Genomic DNA, 23378 nt, shown 5'->3' with positions numbered 1-23378 from the left:
TATGCAGCAGAGGATAGAAAAGCAGAAGTGTCATAAAACCACAGATATGACAAAGTGGTTGTTTCTCAATCCTTGATGAATTTCAAAAAATTAAACTGTTTCAGTGTCATTCATCATTTGTTTAAGACTGACATCATCCTAACAGGACACACATTGTGAAGAGAAACACAAACATCTCCAGTTTAAGTTTTTGCTTTTTCTTTTAAGAAGTCATTGAAAGTGTATTTGCAATTTCTAGCCCTTGACTCAACTTCCTGATTTGGCCAGCAGCTGGAAGGATGTTAATCCAAGAGTACGAGAAAGGAAGTGGTAAAACAATATGCTCCCAGCCCTGGCCTCTACATGCTCACAGAGAGAATGGATTTTGAACCCACTGCAGACAGTTGGATGTGGCATGTAAAATAAAAACTATATTTCTTTCATTTAAAACAAAGCAGAAAACTGCTTAACAACAAACCAACCTGTGCCTTCAGCAGCTTCGTCCTCTATCCTTCTGTCCCCATCAATACCCCCTCACAATTCCAATTAGCCTGTGGCTACTGCCTAATCACATCCTAATTCTTCTCGTTATGAGTGGCACAACCTGCAGCCAACCAACATTTCCATTCCTTCTGCCCAGCTGGGGCAACATGCAGAGCCACCAAATCCAAGACGGACTTCAGGAATGACGACAAAATCTGTGTCAACATAAATGCTGCAACATGAAGTTCAGAAAGAAACACACGGTCCCATACAAACACACACCTGAAAGGAACTGGCAAGTACTTCAGGAGACTGCTGTTATGACACTGAAGTCAGGAATAGAGGACTTACTGGTTTTACTACCTAAGAGCTTGTTTCACAGAAAATGATAGTCACTTGGTCAAAAAATGAAGTTCCCAGAAATTTTAGGACACTAAAGATATAAAAAACAGATTCTATCCCAGCTAGCCTCCTCATGCAAGTTAAATATCTGACGCTGACAGGCTGTTCCTGAACTTCTTTCCTATATTCAGTTTTCTCCTTAGAAGTTAAGATAAATTTTTAAAGTAAGCATACTAGATGTACAACATCAAATCATCCATTGCTAGAACACTTTAAGCAGTATATGAGGTTGCTGTGAAAATTTGACTTTTCGTGGTCCTCAGTGAACTGCCAAATATGAAAACAGATCGCTCATGGTAAACGTATCATGCAGAGCCCATTTATAATGCTTTAGCACCTATGACAAAGGAAAAAAAAAGACAACCTTTTGCTCCAAGTACTTGATTTAGTCTGTTTTAGTGTAACTGAAGGCCTGCAACATCTGCCAGCAAAAGAAGTTTCTGTTAATGATAACTATCAAGATCTCATTTCAAAACCTTTTTCAAATGCAGAGCCCTGAGAGCACAAAATGACAGAATGAAATGAAAATATATAATAAAACAGAAGTGACCAATACTACTTAAGTAGAGACAATGCATAACAGTGATAAACAACAGCACTTTTCTCACAAATATCCCTGCTTAGTTTACAAGAGCTTAGCGTAAACTGTAACACAGAATATTTTTATGTAATGCTGGGGGGAGCACAAGTGTACACACCCTAGGGGATAGAGCTTGCGGATCTAACTGACACTGAGGAAGGTTTTAAGCCAAAGTACCAAAAAGGGGAGAGGTAGCAGCACTGTCCCTTTCTATGTCAGTGAGAAATTGGTTAAATTCAGTGTGAAACCACATCCGTAACAGATTGAGCTGAAAGGAAGCTAGGTTTCTGTTTTTAACCTGTTTGCAAAGCAGAATCTCTTTAAAAATTACTACCATAGCACTCCTGAGTTCCAATTTTGGGCTGCAGAGTTGAGATGATTTTTTTTTTCCCCCAGGCTCTGTCAAAAATCACATAAAGGAAAAAACGTTTTCCTCCCAACAGCCTAACCAGTCACACAAGTAACACATTCACCCCATGAGGTGAAGAAACTGTCCTTTTTTTTCAAATCAATTTGTTATCCCAAATATTAACATCCTTTTCCACAACACAAGGGCTCAAAGGACTAAAAAGTCTTCCTCTGTGTCTTCTCCCCAGTCTATGTCATCAATTCTCTTTTTAAATCTAGCAATACAAGATCCTCCACCATCATTTATTCTGCTTATTCAAAACTGTGAAAGATCATATCCAGTGACGAGACCTGCTGCTATTGCTGTAAAAAGAAGTAAAAGTGCTACAAGAAATTCCCAGAAACCAAGAGAATATTGTTTCATGGGCGCTGGCTCTGTGGTAGACTGAGGAAAAGCTAAAATACCATGATGCAATAATGACTTGACAAAAAAGCTCTGTGGAGACACTCCATAGAAAATGAGACCTTAGAAGCAACAGCAGCCTTGCTTATATGCCAATAACCAAAATTCAGGTGATGCTGAAGTATATGCTTTCTTAGTACCATCAAAAAAAGCTTCCTTCAGATTCTCAGTACTTTGCAAAATGCAGAACTTTTATCCTAACCTAGCAAAAAGCAGTATTTGGCCCTCACTGTAACATTTTAACTTTATCCAGACATTAATTTCACCTGAAGCTCCTATGTCTCAGCTGTAGGAGAACAGACTATTCACACAAAGCCACAGGTACCCAAACAGTCATATGTAAACTAGTGAAATACTTTTTCAGGGAAGGTGCTTCACATTTTGGGTGGGTTCTCCGTGCTGCTATACATTTAAGACTTCATACAGCACATCACAGCACTCATAATGAAACCAGAAGCAGCTGTTGGAATTCTGGGAAAGGAGAAGAAACTCATAAAACTCTAATTACGCCTTCCATAACTCATCTTACTCAAGTCAGCATGAAGAGAGCAGTGCTTCAGTACTGCACAGCTGAGAAGTCATTAATGCACAGAAGCAGCAGTGGAGATTTTAACAGTGGGTGGCATTTGAAATTAGCTGCCAAGTGGATTTGACAGGTGTAAAGCCCAGCTGCTCCTCCCCGCCATCATAAGAAAAACACCAAGCAGTTGCTTATGGATGGAAGTCTTCTGGCACAGCTTTCCTCATTCTGGACAGCCACCATTTGGATGGAGGACAAGTACCACACTGACATCCTTCCCTTACTGCACGGACTCTCAAAAGGCATACGTCAGGAGATTTCTTTTTAAATTTTTTTTAATATATAAAAGTATTATATTTGTGTGTATCTCTATATACACACACATATAAATACACACACGCACATAAATACATACCCACACATATATAAAATGTATATATTTATATTTTAAGTCATAATTTATATTAAGAGCAACAAATAGACCATGAGTGACCAGACTGATGGAGATACACAAGGGGCACTGCAGGCAGTGTCATTTTTCCAAAGCCGAAGATCTGAAAGTTGAATTTCCAAAATACCATGCTGAAATAACCAACTGCATCCACGTGCCTATATTCTGCTCACCACTGTATCTCCAAAGTTGAGCTGATCCTTCTAGTTCATTGAAGAAGTCCAGACAATCTAGAGACCTACCAAGCAATTTGTTTTCTTCAGCACAAATGGAAAATTTATTCTTATAAATGCTATGAATAAGAAATAAAACAAAGACTTAGGACTTCCCAGTCAATTTCAGAGGACCCAGCGTCGCTCTTTGCTTTTATACCTGATGGAGCTGTGGAGTAGGTCAACACTGAAGCTGAAAGCATGACTGCAGTTCAGATACCCTAGCCAACTAGATCAAGGTGTATCAAAGGAGTATAACCATATACTGAACCAATATAGGTTTCAGCACCAATTATAAAATCAATATGCAAGCAGTTATCCTGTACTGTGCTCCCTGCAACTGTGGCTGCTCTGCTTCAACTGCCTAGCTTGAATATGGAACCTGGAGAAGCTTTATGTCAATCCTTTACAGAAACACATACAAATCATTACCAGCATTTCATTGCTGTCTGTCTTCTGAACAGGTGCAAGTGACAGAGGCACACTCAGTTGGGAGTACTGCTTAGTGGTGCAGCCGAAGAACACTAAACAATATCTAGCATTTCATTTGCGTAATCCTTGGAGAACAAGAAACACTTTACCAGCAGGAAAGAACCTGAAGTACAGAGACCTCCAGGATGTTGTGACATACTAAAGCAGCTTTCTCTAGAGCAGCTGCCAAAATGGCAGCTCCCAGGCCCATATGATCAAAATGACTTGTGCTTACTGTTATTTTAAGGCTAAAGTCTAAAAAATACTCTGTTCGGTTTGTAATTCTAACACTCCTGTAAATGAATTTGAAATTAAAAACAGATCTTAGCATAACACTTAACTATAAAAAGTATTTTATGTATTTTACATATGGAAGCATACTTTTACAAAACTAAATCCTTTCAAATAAAAAAGGAAGGTCTCCAGTGCTTAGAAGTGCAAGTTTAACAAAAAGAAATTAAAACACAAAAATTAAGTACAAGCTTGCCATTAGCCAACACCTTGAGACAAAAACCCTCTGGAACAAACAATGCAGTAAAGTGCACAGAAAGCACCAGAGCCACATACAAGCCAGCACTGCAGTGAGGGTTTCCACTCCGTCACTCATTTTCAGAGTGGGAATCCATAAGACAACACCCATATTTCACAACGGAGCACTTGGGGAGGCAGATTTTAGTTTATTGCTGTTCATTTGGGGCATGTCCTGGGAAGGTAATGGCCTCTGCTTGGAACGCTGTGTGGAGAGCAGTGGCTCCCAGTAAGCAGTAGTTTAAAAAAAGCAAGTGCCAAAGTACACAGGCGGGATGTGGTACTGCTTGAGACATTTATGTTCTGTGGGAATATTACAGTAACATACTCTCCAGCAAAGTAATCTTTGAACCATCTCCAAGTGCTGTTTCTGCATGTTACTGTCTTTCACAATGCAGCAAAAATCAGGTCATTTATGCTCTGCTGAGTCAGTTACTTAAATTTTCTCTTCCTCAAGCTCTAAAGTGTCTTAAATCTTTTCCAAGAAGCTGACAGTTTCCAAGCAGTTTCTCCTCTGTTGTATATATCTCATCTTTACCCCAGATTAGCAAGGTATACAAGCACTAGAATTCTGATGCAGGGAATAGAGAAGCCAAAAAAGAAAATGCACTGTAAGTTTTTTATTGTTTTCCCTGGAAGCTATAGCACTTCCTCCCCTCAAATTTGAAATATCCTCAATTTTTACTTATTATTCGGGCTCAGGAGGCTAGTCTTCTCTCTGCCTTGCTTTCCATATACACAGCAATCCTTTGTGAACTTATTTCTTTTTACTGCTAAGTATTTTGATTGTCTGCTGAGGATTTAATCACAGTATCTGGCAGCGTATACCTCTATTTTTCATTGTGCAGAGGGAGGAGAACAGGCTGCAGTGAAGTAACTGAATATGCAGGGGGAACGTTAGCAGTATCTACAGAAACTCCTGACTTTGAAGGAGATCAGTCTGATCCATGGGACCAACATATAAAAGAGAAACTTACTCAGAACTGCTAAAATTAGACCATCAAGACAAGGAAGAAAACAAATCCTTGAGAGAGTGAAAAAGTGGTAGTGCGTCACAGTGTAAACAGAAATGAACAAGGGACCTGTTCTACTTTCCATCATCATGCCAAAAATAAAGAATTTGATTTGTCTCAAGAATCTCTGGAAGCTCTATAGAAGCTTGTTGTTCAATCTGTACACTTTCTTCTCTAATCGTGACAGAAATGCCAATAAACTGGCACTTTATAAGTATTTGCTTTATAATCCAACACAATCAAGCCAGCTGAAACAGAATGCGGTCAAGCAAAAGGACTCTGCAGTTGACAGCTGGGACAGAGGGGCAGGGAGGGAGGGGGGAAAAGGCTACATAAGGTCAGAGGACAAGTCTATCCTCCACATGCCCATGAACACTTCTACACTTATACTTTACCACCAAGTACCCTAACGTGCACTCAGCACATGAACATATGGGCTCACTCACATCGAACCAGAACAAACGCATCCACTACCACCCAGAACAAACCTCATCTCGTTCTTCTGCAAGACGACCTCCTCATTAGCATGATGATCAGACTGAAGGCCCACAGTCCCACAGGTGCCACTGGCACTGTCCACCCTAAATCAGCTCCAGATTCTCACAGTGGAAAAGAGTTAGTCATTGCCAACGAAGACCCACTCTTTGTCCCTGGTTTTGTTATAAGTCTGGCTAAAGCTCTATATTCTTGCAGAGCCCTGGACAGAGTCCCAGGAAAGATTGTTCTCAAGCCACTGGTTTAGCAATGACTTCACTTGTTCCAAGAAAGAGAGACAGACAAACAGACACACGCTCTTTTTTTACTGGGGGAGTGTGGGAGAGGGTAGATTGAGCTGCTTCCTGCAGCTACCCTACCTTAGGAGACAAGCATATTCAGGATCTCCTCATGAAACACATTTTAGTTTTTGTATATATACACACTCTTCAGAAATATACAATTGCAGGAGAACCAGTTCTTTCTGTGTGTCAGCACCAAACCAAGAGTGGTAGAGTTATTTCAGACCTTTGTATTAGTTGAGACCATAGGGCAAATCTGTTGGTTTGACAAGATGAGTATTGTAAAGCTAGTGAAGTACTGTCTCCATATTCAAACAGAGAATTAGTATGGATTCTTCTGATTTATTATATATTAATTTATACTGAATTCACAAGCAGCACTGTTTTATTCATAGGTATAACAATAGGCAACACATACTCTACAAAACAAACCACACTCAGTAGAACACATGAAACCCCTGACCCATCACCCGTGCCTGTATGGAACTTTCCCAGGCACCAGCTTGGCCCTGCCAGCTAAATGTACCATTACCTAGTCTTGGTTTTCCACACATTAGACTGAGTCAAACTGTCTCCTCCTTTGACATCTACCCTGCACAAGACTGACACTTTCTTCCAAAAGGAAAAGGCCAAATTAAGGTAATACTTTTCCTTTCCCTGTTCTACAATTGTCCCTTTCTTGTTGCAAGTGCAGAAGTTTCTCCTGTGGGCTCCCATTCAATGCCTTCACTTTTCCTTATCTCCGATTTCAACCCTTTTCTTTCCAACCTCTTGTATTCTCATAGGTCCTTTTCCTGAAAGTACAAACTTGCCATATCTATCCATCTTAAACTCCTTTAATCTTAATTGCCTTTTCAATTACCATTCCTCTCATTTTCTTTCCAAGATGATGGTACATGCCCCTTAAAATGTCTGTCTTGAATTTCTTTCTTTCATTTCTGTCTGTAGACCTTCAATGATAAATTTTCATTTCAACACATCATTGAAGTTTCAAAAACCCTCTTCCCAAGCAGAATTAAGAGGCGGCACTCAGTCCATACTTTCCTATGCCTTAAACATATAAAGTTGATCCTGTTAAAAAAAAGTGAACTGCTATCTAAGTTTCTACCATAGTGTCTTCTCCTAGTTAGTCTCTAGTAGTTTCTAGCAGTTAGTCTCTAGTAGTTTCTTCCACATTATTCTATTATTCTCTAAAATATCTCTAGCAGCTTCTGTCCTTAGTACTCTCTTTTTCACCCTCTACCCTTTATTTCTAGATATTTTAACATGCAATTAGAGACGTTGTAATTAAATTTGAACTGACAGCTCACTGAAGCATTTTGTTCTGCCCACATTAAGACCTTGGCTCCAATTTGTCACCCTGCCTGCACACTTACTTCCATCTCCCTTCTTGGATGCTGAGGGGATATGATCGTACTCCTAAGACTGAACTGTATCATAGGCATGATTTTATCATTGATCTCTAACATCCTAGTACCCAAACTATTTCTGCCTCAGGGACATTAATTCACTCCCCCTAAAATACAACTATTCTTATCCACCCACAGATCAAAAATTTTTATCTATCATCTCAGTTACTTCAAAGTTGTTTCCTGAGGAATTAAAAAAACAATCAATTTTGGCTCATTTTTGAAGTACTGGTAGTTCTCCTAGCCCACCACTTTGAGCCCATCACTTGTGTCTTTTTGTACCTTTGTCTCACACACATACCTTGTTTACCGAACTAAGCCGATGCCTTCAATTTCAACACCTTATCTAGGCTACTTCTCTTATTCCCTCAGTGTGGAAAATCACACCACTCACTTCCACTGCCTACACTTCTTAAGTTTTCAAAATCCATACTTTTATTTTTTCCTACGCTACCCCTTTGGCCAAGAAGTTCTTTTCTGCATTGACATCTGTAAAGCATCTCCATTACTTGAGGTAAACAAGCAGCATCGTTTACCAAACATTCTCTTCACTAACATCTAGACTACATTTATGCTGACATCACTTATCACCATTGCCATTTCTTTATGCTTCTTGATAGTCTTTTCTTCTATGCTTGTAAATACCCCACATGCAGGGTAATTTCCAACTCCACCAGTCAGCTAGGCTGTCAAGTCCTCCACTCTTGCCAGAAAATCATCTCACAAGAAGGAAAAAGCATTTGATTACAGCATGAACAAGCTGAGGCCCTACACTTCCTCTCTCTCGCACAGACTTGCGCAGCAGCCCAGAAACAGGTATCTGGTCAACGTCATCAGAGTGACCCTGATACAATGAAGCATGTTGCTGCCAACAGGACTCCAGGCTCATTTACGGTCAACTTTTCACCTTTGGCATGAATGAGGCAGGAACTCTACTCAAAGAAAAGATAATCTCATCACGAGAGAAACTGAATTCAGGGGACAAACTAACCCTCCTCTATCACCGAGTTTCTAAACAGAGAGAGTGAGGCAGTATTTTTGATTCCCTCACTTTCTCAGTACCTGACGTAAGAACCTAAAATCTTAAAGCACAGCTACATGAGATCAGTGGATGCTATGCTTTCAGTAACAGCTACACCTCAGGCATTCAGACATTTAAAAATAGCAAACATTTGTGACCAACTCGCATTCTAGCAATTTCATCTATAAAGTGGAGATTACATTGTAGCACACAATTGAGTAATGAAAGAAATCAGTAACTGTGAAGCACACAGACACTAGACTGATGACTGCCCAGAGAAAGCCCCACAGGAAATTACAGACCTTGTCTTCTGATGAGGTTTGAACACCATACAGTAAATACAGAGTGTGTTGATCAAAGAAGAAAAGAACAGAAGGTGATAACCATCTAAATACACAAGCACTTTCCATTCACTTCACTAAAGGCAAAGACCCTGTAGAACTACTACATAAAATCTACTTAAAGATTGCTTTGCTGCCTATACATTAGCATCCAAAACAAAGCTGTACCTGGAACTTTTATTTTGATATTTAAAATGAAGACAAGATAGTCAAGTAACTGAATGATTTTTTTCAATATAGTTTGCATGCATGGGAGAGATTGAGACTTTTCCTTTAATAACTACAGGAAGACTCAACTTTTCCAAAAAGTGTACATTATCACATCCACACTCAGGATTTCACGTAAAAGTGCAGATACTCCTATTGCTGTTTGGCAAATCAATTTTTTTACCACCTTTTCCATTGCTTTCCCATTTTTAGTAAGTCTTGTTTTGACAAAAAAAAACCCAAACCTTCATAAAGGTCATCCACTCCACTACACCAGAGCCTTCAGGTAGACTGGAAACAAAACCTAAAAGTATTATGACAATTTGAGAACCCTCCCTGTTCCCCAAGGCTTGGCATGCTTAGTGCAGCTATTGATGCAGAGCAGAACTTTGAGAGGTTTCTATGGAAGTAATTTGCTCTAACTAGAGTTAATATCCTGTATCCACACTTTCTGTCAAATATGGGTTTTCTGGAATGGATGACTAGAGGGTTTGACTCAGAAAACAATTGCTAGAACATCTGTAGGCTGGCCAAGTACAAATGCTGAGAACTTGTCATCTTTAACATCTGGAAACTGTGACCCAACAAGCTATTTGAGCCCCACTTTGAACTACATGATTTCAATTTTTTAACTGTAAAAGCAGGAGGTGGCTCTTTTGCAAACCTTCCTTCTCACGCCTATCAGCTACTTCAAGAACATAAACATTAAAACAAAAATTAAAAAAATTGGTAAGATGGAGATGGAAGGAAAAAAAATCTTTCTGCCTTCTGCTGGACCAGCACAAGTTTGAAAAAGTCTCTACTGAGAGAAAGATGCAACTAAAACATTTTCACACATTAGCCAACAAAGACATACTTTTAACTTGTGGACAGGATCAGCAGTCAGACTAGAATACTTTCTAAAAATACACTCCTCCTAAACCCAAGAAGGATCTCTATCCTAGAAAGTGAGATTAAAAGCATGTAAAATAGAAGAGTACTTGGATACTAAGTTCTAAATTGCTAACAGATTTTTCAAAAACCTCATCTCAATCGAGAAGAGATGGGTGGCTTCAAAGAGCAAATGACATGACTCCCCAAAACTAAAAGTTTTTGCTCAAGGATATACTAACATGAAACAGAAAATTTGCCTGTACAAGCAAATACACGAAACAGCCTGAACATCCAGAAAGTTAGCCTGTTTTCCTCAAGCACACTAGCACAAACGTGAGGTTTGTTTGACAAGGTGAGTCAAGTAGAAATATTAACTGAAGAGGAACTAAGTCCATCCTAAAACATCTATGTGTCTCTTCCACCACTAAGCTTTCTTGAACAGCCTGCTTCATAACCTTCAGCATGACTGTTCCAGCCACAGCTCCAGAAAAATAATCATGCAACAGCATTTCAGGAAGTCCATCAAGTGCTCAGAGATGAGAATGCGAAGGGAATATTTAAATGAAACAAAGATACAGCTAAAGTCTGGCGGGAAAAAACCCCACCCATTATCTAGATTCATTATGACTACAAATTTCTGAAAACCCCAAACTGAAGTTATAGATATTAAGCTTAATACCAAATGTATCTAATAATTCTCTTCACCATTTTGACAGATCTTTTGGAATTCCCTTTCACCTGCCAGTCTGTGAGATATCTTCCCCAACTCTCTACAAAGCAAAAATATCCAATACAGTCGGTTCCTGAAATCTCCTATTTATTTGGCTCTCCTGAAGACTTTGACAGCACTACTAGTTTCTTTGGAGAAAAAAGGAACACATGTTTATTGCTTATTAGGTTCTCTCATCAGATCTTTAGCATTCATCAGGTCTAAATCTAAAGGCATGTCAAAAACAGACACAACCTCCTTAGCAGTTCTCTCAGCAGCTCTAATGTTTGGCATCACTCCAGAAAGAACAAGAGTCACAAGTATCATCTCATAAACCAGGCAAGCAATTACCACTTACTTTATTGATCTTTGCTCACTTTTCTCATCTTTCTGAACTCTGACCTGAATTCTAGATACACTCAGCCCCCACAAAGAAGGTATCACAAGCTTAAGGGTTTAGTTTTCACCTTAGTTTCAATCCTCCACAGAGCAGTAAGATGTGTTGCTGATAAGGTTGTATTTGTAAAATGCTGACTATGTAAAGTGTTCTAAATTAGTTTTATTCTGTCACTCAGAGACTAGTTTTGCAGTGGTCTAAGTTGATTCAGAAAGGAAGATGAGTGACTACTATCACTTCCACCCTTTCAACACAAACATACTTTATTAGTATTTTCTTATCCTTTTTTTACCCTCCTCCCCCTCCATGCTCACCACGTTCCACCACCAGTTAAGTAACCTAGACAGTTTCCTAAGAAGGACAGAAAAGAGATTAAAATAGCTTAGTGAATGCAATTGCTCAAGTATCTTACCAATGCAGGCCATTGAATTTGCTTGATCTTTGATCCCTGAGTCTGGCTTGGGTCCTTTCTTTTCGCCCAGACCAGCTGGTACTCCACCAAGAAGGTTGCAAAATCTTCATAAACTTTAACCCATTCTCGCTTTTCCCATTCAAGGTCATCAAATTCCACATATACCTGGGGAAATTTAAGAACAGGAAAGGACATACATTATTACATACACACAGTATGTGTGCATCTACATGCACTTTCGAAAACATGTGTTTTAAAATTTAATGCAAGAGCTTAATATTACCCATTTTACTATTATGGTATTGAAATTATATAATCAGTTCCTGCACCACAGAAGAAATTTTTCTTGGCACTGCATTTGTGCTGAAGAAAGGAGGGTTACATTTGCTAAAACATTACAGTTAACATTGGATATGTTATCTCATGAATGAAAAGCGTAACACTAAGTATTTACTAGTATCATTCAATACATACATACAGATATTTACCTATCAGTAAATAAGTTTTAAGAATACTTCTCACTCTCAGTTCAAATACTTGTCATATAGTACAAATCAACCAAAGAAACACTGTTTCAAGAAAAAAAGCCATTTGGAACAGAATCAGAAAGGACATCCTGAGCCTGCAGACCCTGCTACTACAAGCAAGTGCAACACACAGCATTCAACAGAAGCAGCTCAGTTACTTGCCATTTCTGTCCCGGAATCCTGCTCCTTTGGAGGGAAAAAAAAGAAACCCACACTTTCTGTTTCCAGCTAAAATAATTTGGAGCCAGTTTGCAACCAGATGATCTTGTGCCACCCCTGTCCTGTAGGTTATACAGTTCTTCCCACCACATTCTTGGACAACCACCATACCCTCCCCTCAGCTGCATTCACCAAGCTAAACATGCCAAACCTTTTGTCTTCTCTTGTAAAGGGAAGAGGGAACTCTGAGCCAAAAAACTATCCAAAAGCTATCTGCATTAGCAAACACTAACTCTTCTAAAACCATTACATTTCAAAATTACAGAATTAAAAAAATCAACATAATAATTTTCTTTTCCAAATTATGAGAAAAATCGTAAGAAAAAACAGCTGGTGTTCTAAAAAAAGTCACCGCTTGTCACAAAAACCGGAGAAGATGCTTTGCTACCCTCCTGAATTTCAGTTCTCAGCCACACCCAAGACAACTTCTGAAACTGGAGTTTCTTCCTCTATCTGCTTCCGAGGACTTAAATCACTGACACAGAAATATTCTTGTCTTTTAAACTTTGGTTAATTTTAGGCCTGCAACATACTTCCTCGTCTAGACTTTCTGTCTCACACTTTCCAAACGTGTACTACATAGTGCTCCTCCTCATCTTGTCCTTCTCCCTTCTGTGTACACAACTTAAATTTGCACCAAGCCTCTTCTCACTCCCGTATCAAAATTCATCATCCCAGTTCCCCACCCCCATAGATACTCTTTTTAACCCATATTACTCCCATTCTGTTCCTATGCATTCCCTTCCTTTTCCCTTCCCTCTTTAAATCATCAGATTAAGCAGGTAACTTACTGCAGTTATTTTCTTCTATGACAGCCCATAATTGCATCTCCACTTAACACCTGTCCATACAAAATGGAAGAAAGTACTTTTTTCCCCTGTCAAGCCACACTCAGTCTATCCATTTATTTCCCTGTTCGCCGTCGTCACAACCTCCGTGAACTGCTCACTGCTCGGAGTAACTGCAGCCATTGCTCACTGCTCACCCGACTCCTTTTCATCCATCCCTTTACCAAATACTGACACCCGACCGTCCCTGTCATCGTGCACGCTCATTGTCACCAATATCATATTCACAGTCAACTGATCTTTCCACCTTTTATCTCAGATCTCATCTTACTCCTCATTTTCTTTCTTGCTAGGTCTTAATTGCTGGGTCAAGGTAGAGTGGGTGCAGGACAGTTATCTGCATTAAATACTGTTCCTTCTTTATTTCCAAAAGGCAGAGCTTTCCCTATGGATCCACCACCTCGACATACGGAGTTTCTGCCACTTGCCTGCTGCCACTCTGACATTTCAATTACCCTGGCTGATGACAGTCACCCCCTATCTCTGCATCACCTTGTTCATCAACACAACTACTCTTTTACCTTTTCCCTTTACCCACTGAACTCACTGAAAATATCAGTAAACCACTGCTAGTCTTTGTGGTGGCATTATAATCTGCCCTATAGGAACAGTTTGTATATTAAATTATCCTCTCATGTCAATTGTTCGTTATTAAGCTATCACCTGTAAGAATAACAAAGCAAGTAGAAAACAGCAGCAAAAACTCCAAACTAAAAATTGTAAATTGACACCCTTCACTAAAAAGCACTTTTAAATAACTTAATTTCTATAAATTATTTTTAAAATCCATAATAAAGTTGCATAATAATAATGTCGCAATCAAAACAGAATTAACAGTAAACATAGTAATACTTCAAAGCACTGGCAGTAAAGCACGCCGTATCTCAAATCATCTTAGTGGCAGTATCTTGTACTTGCAGCTACTTTGAACCCTTCTAAAGAGACTTTCTACAATTGATCAAATGACAAAACTGAAAGACAGCCTTCAGGGACAGTACAATCAAAAATCATTCTCTAAAGTCACCTCTCCTGGCCCCTCCCCCTGCAAATTCCACTCAATTATTCTGGACTGGTCAAATAATGTTATTTTAATATCTGAAAAGACACTTTAATTGGGTGGTCCATAACAGTAAGAGGTTAAGCACCAGACCTCACACAGCAGTAAATTTTAAAAAATAGGAGGCAAGAGGAATCAAGTGAATAAACATTTTTGAAAAACACAGATAAGTCTAAACCAGAGTTAGCAGTTTAGAAACCACCACACTGAAACATACTGTATCTTCTGGACACTAGCCAAAACTTGTGGATAACTGTGATACAATCTAGTGTTTGTGTGCAAGTTTTGCACCCCAAATAAACTGAAATCCGGTGCAACGACAGTGGGAGTTATTGCTGAGCTATCTGCAGAGTCTCCTGGCACCGTATAATTAGATCTTCAAAGGAGCAGTTCCAAGAAAAGTGGAGAATGGAGCGTGGCGCAGAGCCAGTCTGCCATTGCCCAGGGCACCATATTCCTCCTCTAGTACGATACACACACAACCTTACTTGGGAATTACTTCTGCCAGCTTCCACCACATTTAGGTTTTGATGCCAAGACTATTAACTATCTGCTGGCTTCTCAAAGTCCATTTTTGAAAGGCAGAAATAACACAGACGAAACAGAGCCCAATCCTTCACCCCATTCTCTTTTTTGCTAGGAAATACTTAAATCAGGAAAATCCATTATGAATTTTTCTAAGGCAACCATAAAGCCCCTGAAGAACACAGGCTTCCTCTTTCTGTGCACAGTGACCTACCGCACAGAGAAGAGCAGTATCCCAAGCAGCACAATTTATGAAAGGGAGTAAAAAGGGGAGAGGAGGAGTAAAGGAAGCAATCCAGCAACCTATGCCAACAAAATAAAATGCAGAGCCAAAGTTAGACCCCCTAAGGAGTGCAAAGGCTGAAAATATTTAATATTTCTTGCTTCACTGACAAAACTCTGTACAGCAAGAAACTCTACATTTGCCTCCCTAAATTGAGTTTTTTCAGCCAAATTTTGCTTCTTTGTCTTGTCAGCTATACAGAAGTTTGTGTTCCCGGAGTGGCTGAAGTCTTCTCACCACGTATGCATTCACTTGCATAAAAAGGAGATATTCCCACTGGGATGATATTATATTTATAATTGGCATTAATGTGCTAATTTTGTAACTCACTACTATTTTCCAACAGGAAGCAGCATAAGCTTTTAGCATGCTTTTCCAAGTAAAGCAAGACAACAAATTAATTTCCAATGTACTCAGCCAAACAATTGCAACAAAATATTGCTGCTTCAAAGCCAAAACACAACAATCATGGTGAAATTCTCTACATGCAGCACTGTGATCCAGAGTTTTCCAGTCACTTCTGCTCCAAATAAATACTCCTGACCAAACAAACTCCCAAACCTTTTAAAATGTCATGAAAGCAATGTTGACTTCCAGCAAATTTGACTTATAATGCTAAAAAGCATGTTCCATGCACCATCCACTTCCCTGAAACCACCTGAGTGGGTGGATGCTGTAACTCCCTCACGGTACAGTAGTGGGCTGGTTAGGGCTGAAGACAACTACAGCGTTAACAATCCAAAGGGTGACTTCAGGTTAGGTTTGCTCTGGCAAGAGCTCCAGGCAATACAGCTACAAGAATCACTAAAAACTTGCATCATTTTAAGGCCAAGTAACATCTAGTAACAAGGACAGAGTGCTGTATAGCATTTATTTACTAAGTTTCTAACCCAGTGTGCTAAAAAGATCCACACACCTGATCTGTATTTAATAGGAAAGAAAACAGAACTTGTTTTCTAAGGGAGGAGTGTACAGTTTCCCCTTTATCACCTAAAGATTGCTTGCAAATATTTATTTCTAGAAAAAGATCAAGCGATCTTTCTTAGGATGTTTTTAATAAGGCAAAGAAAACACTTCTACTTTTGTACCACATTGAATACTCTTTCATTAACACAAATTTGGCTACCGACTTCAAGGTGAGTCCCAAAGCACATCCCACTGGGTTTCAATAATAATATTTTTAAATTAAAAGAGACAGAATATTACATCATGTGCAATTATAATGCATACATACTTTAAATGCCCTTTATAAGAGTTGAGAACTCAAAACTCAGGTACTAAAAATTATCTGTGGAATTCAAAAGTCTTAGTTCCATAACCTAAAAGATAGACCTAAAACTCTTGCCATGTAATCAAGCATCAAAAACTAGTTGTCAAGAGTTAATTTTCCAACCTTGTGATGTATGGTCAAGGTAAATACAAGAATGTAAACTTTGTATGTAATTTGGCAGAAATTTACTTGAAACTACACAAGTATAACAAACCATGTTTCAATGGCAATAAATAAAATATTTTACAAGTTGTGGGGTGTGGTGGTGTTTATTTTAAAACTCATGGCACCATCAGAGGGGAAAAAAACAATACCGTTGGATGCCTCCAACATACACATAGTAACTAAGAGAATCAGAAACTACATTACAAGATGTCAGGACAAAATTCCCAAATTAGCAAATTAAAATACAAATCCAGATTAGTTCTTCCCTCCCCATATTCTCCAGTGCTAACTGCAACCTGCAAACTTTAATTCTGGAGCACATACATTTTATGGGATGATTAAGAATGGCTTACTCTTGGTGCAGTAAAGAGGGTGCTCGGAGTTCCCTGGTTTTGAGACAAAAACAATCTACCTTCAGGAAAGAAAATCCAAGGAGCCAGATAAACAGCCAGTGCCTCCCCCTGCTGCCCGCTGAGGTGGATGGAGGTGGCAAGTCCAGGTATCCCAAACTGAATCACCACTGGCAGCGATGCAGGTTTAAAAGTGGCAGGAAGGTTTCTGAAGGTTTGAACTCGACACAACTCCAACAGCTTGCTTAGCTCCGGTGGGCTTTCTTAGCTTGGTGTGTAGTTGAAAATTAAAACAAAGTACACTAGGCTCCGAAAAACTTCATCTACTTATTGAGATGGATGCAATTGCCAAATATCTAACTGATACAAACTAAAGCTAGTTGTAAGTACACAGGGAATGAAGCCAACAAGAGTGTTTTTGCAAAAATTTAGTCTTCCCATCCTGTTCCCAATATCCTTGCTTTCTTAGGTTTTTACAGTTTCTTTGATGGAAATGGCATTACCCAGCAGTCAAGTCTTCCTAAATATATGTTTAACTAATCAAATGCAATAAAAGCACAATTTACTATAAAGCAAAACAGCTTAACCCAGTAAAATTATTACTGCATTATACAAGTACTACCCATTTCCGCATGGAAAAGCGGTGAAATTGCAACCAAAGACAACAGTAGGGGTTTTCTGTTTAATGAAGAACTTGCAATGTTGTTCTGTGCTACCAAAATTTCCCCGAACCTCCACATTAGCATTTCATAGTCACTCCACATTAAAAAGAAATCTTAAAAGAATCATCATACTTTTTCCTTTATACATGGTAATATTACACATTTGCATTTTACAAACTCTTCAAACAAAACAGTACAGAAAAAAAAAAGAGTATTTGAGAATACATTGGCATCAGTCCATACATCCTAAAAACACCTGAAACACCTGGAATAATGGCAATAGATTGGCCCTAAACTATCAAATTCTTTAGGATTAAAAGATGGGGTTTATTGCCTCTGTGAATTCTTAAAATTAGCCAGCGTTTTTACTGCAAATCAGACATATTCATTCTTCAGTATAAAAATTTCACTTACATTTGTAAACAAGGAAGTACTTACTTTTGACAAAGAAATACTAAATGTACTGTGTATTTTTTAGCAGGGGTGAGTAGACACCCACAATGCCACAGTAAGTCTTTAGAAGACCTGAAAATGTTCTTGACAAAACTGGTATATATTTATTAATCAGACTTTTACAATTCTTCTACCGTTTAAGGAACATAATAGCTTGTCTCAAAAAAATGCAGAGTTCTGAATCTAACTCTCGAGCACTAGAAAAAAAGCTGTAGAATCAGATACATGTTTTAGTGGAAAGAACACTGAAAGCTCCTTAGAAGATGGGACAAATTAACAGTGTTGGTTATTTTATGACATTTCAGCACTTGAAGAAAAAATGTGAAATTTTGGGGACAAATGTTCAAATCTGCACATCTGTTTTATTTGTGGAGCTTGCAAGTAGTAACAAAAATTTAATGGCAGAAAATCTTATTTTCTCTTAAATGGAAAGAGAGAGTCCTGCTACTTTCAGATGAGCTGTGGAAATCAAAAGGACAACTTCTCAAAGATTAAATCTCCTCTGACACACCCTACTACTATGAAACATCACACTCATTATTCTGAAGACTTGAATTCTCTGTTTATTCAAAGGAAAATGGAATAGGCATACTATCCCAGAAGCAGCCCTCAGTTATAACCTGGGAAACCAAAGTACACAAAAAGAGGCTAGTTCATTATCTGCAGGGCATTAAGATCATTGTTTCAGAACTGCCAGGAAATCTTTTTTTTGTGGTGCAATGGTTCTGGGTCTGTCCAGCAGGAATGGACCAACACTTACTTCTTGCAAACCACTGAAAGACCCTCCATAACAGCATCCAGCTACAACTCCTCTGAAACACAGAGACACAAACCCTCCAAACCCACTACACTCATTACTGAAGAGAAAATAAAATCTGCAGTCTCAGAATCATCTGCTCAAAATTTGTAAAACTAAATAGAGCTTATATCCTTGCACGAGACACACAGTGACAGACATACTCAAGCTGAGGCCGTACTTTAACTGCCAACATTGCTCAATACGCTTCATACGTGGAAGAATAATGAAAACAACCCTGCTCTCTCAACAGGCTTCTGAATAAACCAGAGATACACACTTGCTGGAAGACATGTCAAATATATGCTATGTGCAAGAAGGAACAGGACCAGATGTAGCAAATACATGCTTCAATAAACATGAATTTTCAAGGGAGCTTCCTTATATCAAGGTTTAAAACAAAAATCCTGCAAACACAGAAGCCTTCAAATAAAAACAATTATTTATTCCAAGCAAATAGTAGTCTCAAGATACATTATGGGGCAATAAACATAGAAATGATCACCACATACAGTTTATGGTTAATTTTGAAACCCTAATTCTGCACTCCCTGAAATGCATGTTTGAACACTGACAACAAAGTAGCTCTTGCAGAAAAATGCAGAGAAAAATGGTTGCAAAGCTCAAGAAAAATACCAGTACTCTTGCAACAGACTGCTGCAGTCTGCAGCTTGGATTGCTAAGCAACCAACACATCACATAGAGCACAAACTAAGATTGCAGGGAAGACAACAGAATAAAAAAGCATCCTACTTGGATGCCCCAATACCATCCTTGAAAAATAGAGAAGAACATTTAAAATACGCATGTGTCTTTCATCTCTCAATTTAAAATCATATTCTGAAGAGAAAGCTGAAGGGAGAAAATATGAACTACACGATTGCAAGAAAACAAAAATCGTACTTCTTGCATGCAATTTAGAGTTTTAAATGAGTTTCTCAAAAAAGACTTCTCCCCGATACAATGATAATCCACAGGAGTGCCAAATTTTATTTTAAAAACTATTTGAACCACTTAGGTATTTAAAATATTTGACATACCTGTTTTGCAAACCTTTTTCCAAATTCAGACCTGAACAGCAAAGTCAAGTCACATGCAAACCAGAAATTAAATGATGACTGTACTGGACTTAGAAAGAAACCGAAGTCAGGTAGTCCCATTTTAAAAATGTTTTAGATGCCAAGAATACAGTGAATTACTCACCCAAAATGAGAAATATAAGTGACACAATTTTAAGAAAGCATAAACTATTAAATCATAGCAACAACTAGTTAAAATACACATATTACACAAAAACTTCCTGGTCCTTCAGGCTTGGAAAAAAACTTTCCAATTCTCTTTGCCATTACACTACTTAGGAAACTTTTCTTATGATACCGTATTTTCTAAATGTTAATTTCTAAAAACAATTGTCAAGAAGCATACATACTATAGAAAGCCTACACATTCAATTTAAAGAGAGGGAATTTCATGTTCTTATCAGATATTTATGATTTTAGATAAGGTAAATAAAAAAACAAGTAAATAATGTAACTATTTAGCTATTTAGATGGCTAGTTAAAAGCAATTCATATGTGCATATATGCACGTTTTTAATGTCACACTACAAAGACCAACACCTGTCATTTAATAAAGAATAACTATTGCTACGTCTCAATTCAAAAAAGATTATCCTATTTTTAAACTGTATATAATCTCACACCTGAAGATCCAACTAAAACCCAACAGAATGGAGATAAGACCATTTAAAATACTAATTATTAGCTGTTAAATGTTAATGGCTTTCAGTCAATTTTTACAGTGCAATGGCTTGTTACTGAAGATAAAGTTTGTCTAGCAGGTTGTCAGCAGACAAAAAGCACTACAGGAGGCTGAATTAAAGTGTGTGATGAAAGGAATAGGTTACTTCCTAATTAGAATTCATGATTTGCTATCCTTCCTCATCCCCAAAATCCGAGGTAACTACAAACAGAAATCTCTCTCTCAAGGAAGGAAACTTCACTGAGTCACCTGGCTGTAGCTTTGCTAACAAGGTATGGCTGTAAAGTCACTCATGGGGAAACAGAAAAACTTGGGAAATCAGGGAAACTTCACTCATCCTGACAGTCTGAACACACGTAGCTGGAACTTAAGGAGATGACCAGGATCTAAGCAGAGAGCTATGATGATTACTGAGTTTTTCTGATGCCTCACTCCAGCTGAATAGCCCAAACCTGAACCATTGATAGAGGGAATCAACAGAAGTGCTAAAAGCACAGGGCTTTCCCCATTTCTATCTTCATTAGGTGAGGAGCCAAAATATCTTCATCCCATTAACTATCTTCAATGGATGAGGAGCCAAAGCAGTCATCTTTCCAAGGTTCAAAGGACTAACCCCTAGATTAGACCTGGACCTAGAATTATTTATCAACATCTGTCCAGACAGAGGTTCAATCTGGTTTGTGTATTGGTAAGAAAAGTGATGTCCTCCCAAAACCACAGCCTGAATAAACACATACTTTTCAACAGCAAATCTGCCTTTGAGATCAAACAGAAGAGACCATAAAAAAAAAAAAAAAAGAAAAACACACAAACAAGGTTTTGAGTTGAATTTTTGATACCTGTACCTTGAAATCCAGACTAGGAAAAAAACCCAAGCACCTCTGAGCTGCTCTGTGTGTCCACACCATTCTCCAGACAGCAGGCCAAACAAACCAGGAGCGGACTCACAAACAATTTCCTTTTTGTCAGATAAAGCCAGGTATACCAAAAAGACATCAGCAAACCTTTAGCATAGTGACAGACAACACCAGAGGCAGCTCATCAGCAGATTTCACTTGTACCAGAGACATTTTCTCAAGGCCTAGTTTGTACCAACAGCAGGAATACCATCAGACAACCTCGCACAATTCATTGCTGTTCTTTGGTCAACTTCCAGAAATTAAGAGAACCATGGAGAAATATTAAAAGAGTAATTGGGAAACCAAAAGAAAAGTCCATCAACCAATAAGAGACAATATATTGTGTTTTCTATAAATTATTATGAACTACAAAATGGTAATTTTCTGTGTTCTGACAAAACACAATATTTGCTCTTAAAGCCAAGATTATTAACCTTAAGCAACAAGCGAACCAAGCAAACTTCATCAAGTAGATGAGAGAACAGTAACAATTATTAAAATCTTCAAAACCATCAAGACAAGAATCCTGAAAGGTACAAGCAAATTAGTGAAATACTTATCTACTTCATTGATCATTCACTAAAATTTTGGGAGATGTTTTCCAGATGTTTTTTCCTTCTGAAGAAGGCTAGAATACTTGAGTAGGGAAGTTACTGTACCATTATGAATTCCGTTAAAGCTTTATTTCTTATCAGAGAAGAACATTTTACTGTCTTAATAGTAACTTGCTGTCCCCTTTCCTCCACTTAATGTGCTATCTATAACCACAGTCTGCAAACTGTTTCTTCTAGTCCTCCCTAAATCACCTCTAAGCAGTATAATAAAAACAGTTTTTAAGTTCTTCCTAGCTAGGACTCAAAGGTATTTCATTTTTGCTGCTGTGTTCAATTTTTATTTTTGTAAATCTGAATTCTTAATTCTTCTCCTTTAGTGTTGTGATTATATTCAGTGTTATCTCGCAAACTGAATTACTCTTTTGTTGTTTTAGTCAGAGACTGTTTCTTGTTACCATTCCAGCCTTGGAGTTTCAATCTCCTCTGCAAGCCATCTTTTAAAACTACATCTCTGCTTCCTTCACATTGTTGATCTTTGCCTAGTCCTTCACACTGGAGAGTCATCACTCATTCAAAAATAGACTCTCATATAATCTTTCTGATGTAGCTAAAAGCTTGGAGACACCTGCTAACAAAGGGTTCATAAACAAAACTTACAGAAGTCTGTTTCTTTCCTATGGATTAACTGCAGCATTAGAGAAAAAAAAAATCTGTACTCACAGGCTGAAGCTTCACAGGATTAAAACTTTTCAGGTATATACGATCTTCCTCTATTTTTCTGTTTGATACTAAACTGGAAGGCTAGACTTCATAGAGAAGAACTGGGTCAATACAGTTCATAGTACACCAGTGCATAAATGTGCACAAACTGGGATCAAGGTTCATACTAACACTGAACTGAGATATCTCCAAGTATTACTAAAAGGCCAGAAGAGAGTAAGACCAGGAGCAGTGGCACATGTGAGCAAAAAAAACATCAGGAAACATCCTGCCAAAATTAAGTAGCATTTTGGGAGCAGGAGGAACATAGCCACAGCTTCCTGGGTTTTCTGACTGTCTTAATCCATGTTCTCAACCTCCTCTTTGCCATAACAGCCACTCCTCAGTCACAGATATCTGAAATTACAACTCTATGAATAACATGTAAACTATAAAGACAGAGAGCAGCACCACAAGTAATTTAGGCAGTCATCTTTTCCATTTCACATTCTTAAGGCGATGTTTTACATAAGAATGAAGACTCATTAGTAATGTGCACAGACAATTGGTTGCAACTTAGCCAAATACTTACCTTTTGCCAATGTATTTGTACAATTGCTACTGAACTGGGAGTTTCTGCACTTCGTTCATGACAGCAGACAAGTAGCAATCGCTCCGTTGTAGTACCCAACTCTAGAACAGGAATACAATCACC

General features: G+C 38.3%; 1 protein-coding gene across 6 annotated transcripts in view; it reads right to left on the bottom strand.

Annotated features, from left to right (window-relative positions):
• JMJD1C (jumonji domain containing 1C) overlaps window positions 1-23378 on the bottom strand; it is a 165306-nt gene that overhangs the window by 99975 nt on the left and 41953 nt on the right. For all 6 annotated transcript variants that reach the window (XR_012623932.1, XM_074830329.1, XM_074830324.1 and 3 more), the window contains exon 2: window positions 11596-11760. Coding sequence is in view for 5 of the 6 variants with exons in the window: in XM_074830329.1 (XP_074686430.1) it covers window positions 11596-11760 (165 nt within the window). In the remaining variant the exon portion in view is untranslated. The remainder of the gene's footprint in view (window positions 1-11595; window positions 11761-23378) is intronic.

Source organism: Strix aluco, chromosome 7 (genome assembly GCF_031877795.1).
Source record: "Strix aluco isolate bStrAlu1 chromosome 7, bStrAlu1.hap1, whole genome shotgun sequence".
Classification (NCBI taxonomy): domain Eukaryota; kingdom Metazoa; phylum Chordata; class Aves; order Strigiformes; family Strigidae; genus Strix; species Strix aluco.
This window is presented reverse-complemented; position numbering and strand designations above follow the sequence as displayed.